This window comes from Cajanus cajan, chromosome 9 (genome assembly GCF_000230855.2).
Source record: "Cajanus cajan strain Asha chromosome 9, NIPB_CcT2T_4, whole genome shotgun sequence".
NCBI lineage: Eukaryota > Viridiplantae > Streptophyta > Magnoliopsida > Fabales > Fabaceae > Cajanus > Cajanus cajan.
The window spans coordinates 23,353,004-23,353,906 of record NC_138525.1 but is presented as its reverse complement, the minus strand read 5'-3'; the positions used below and the strand labels follow the sequence as shown (position 1 = coordinate 23,353,906).

The 903-nt window shown below is 50.2% G+C and overlaps 1 protein-coding gene across 1 annotated transcript; it reads right to left on the bottom strand.

Annotated features, from left to right (window-relative positions):
* Nucleotides 1-261: 261 nt before the first annotated feature.
* LOC145952023 (uncharacterized) lies at nt 262-657 on the bottom strand. The gene has a single exon (XM_083064243.1). The coding sequence runs from the start codon at nt 655-657 to the stop codon at nt 262-264; it is 396 nt and encodes a 131-aa protein (XP_082920369.1).
* Nucleotides 658-903: the final 246 nt, after the last annotated feature.

Here is a 903-nt window from a genome sequence, read left to right as displayed (position 1 = left end):
TCGATGGATCTCCTCGATGACATAAGCGGCTTGCGGTGCAGTCAAGCATTTGAGCAAAGGGGTGGAGATTCCACGCTTGAACAGTTCGTCTCCGACAATTACGAACTTAGCCGACCTTCCCCTCATCTTCCGAGCTTCATCTTTATCCTCGGGTAGAATTCCTGCCTTCAAGTAGTTCCAAATACCTGTCATCCACCCTTGTTCTTCGCTGTCGCTGGTGTTGACGACCTTGTCGTCCAAGCTGGGTGAATGCAAGGTTTCTTAGATAATGGTCCGATGTTGTCCAGGGCATTTGGTATTGGCGAGCTTTGATAGGAGGTCGACTCTGGAATTTTGCTCTCGCGGTACATGCTGTATAGTGAACTCGTCGAAGGACGAGATCTGATGTGATGCCATGTGGAAATATCGCTGTAGAAGAACATCTTTGGCCTGGTATGTGCCGCTGAGCTGTTCTACCATGAGTTTTGAGTCGCTGTTGCAACTCACTCTCCGTGCTCCGAGATCGTGGGCTAACCTTAGCCCTGCGAGAAGTGCTTCGTACTCTGCTTGGTTGTTCGTCACTTTGAAACCGAACTTGAGAGATTGTTCCAAGGTGACTTGGTTCGGCCCTTCCAGGATGATACCTGCCCCCACCACCTTTAGAGTTTGAGGACCCATCAACATACAAAGTCCATACCTGTGGTTCCTCGACCGAGGTTGGCGTCAGTTCGGCCACGAAGTCAGCTAAGCATTGAGCTTTCAAAGCGCCGTGACTTTCATACTAGATGTTGAAATCAGACAATTCGACCGACCACGCTATCATCTGCCCGGCGAGCTCTAGCTTTCTCAGGATTTTCTTGATTGGGTAGTCGGTCTTGACTATAACCTGGTGACTCTGAAAGTAAGGTCGGAGACGCCGGGCTG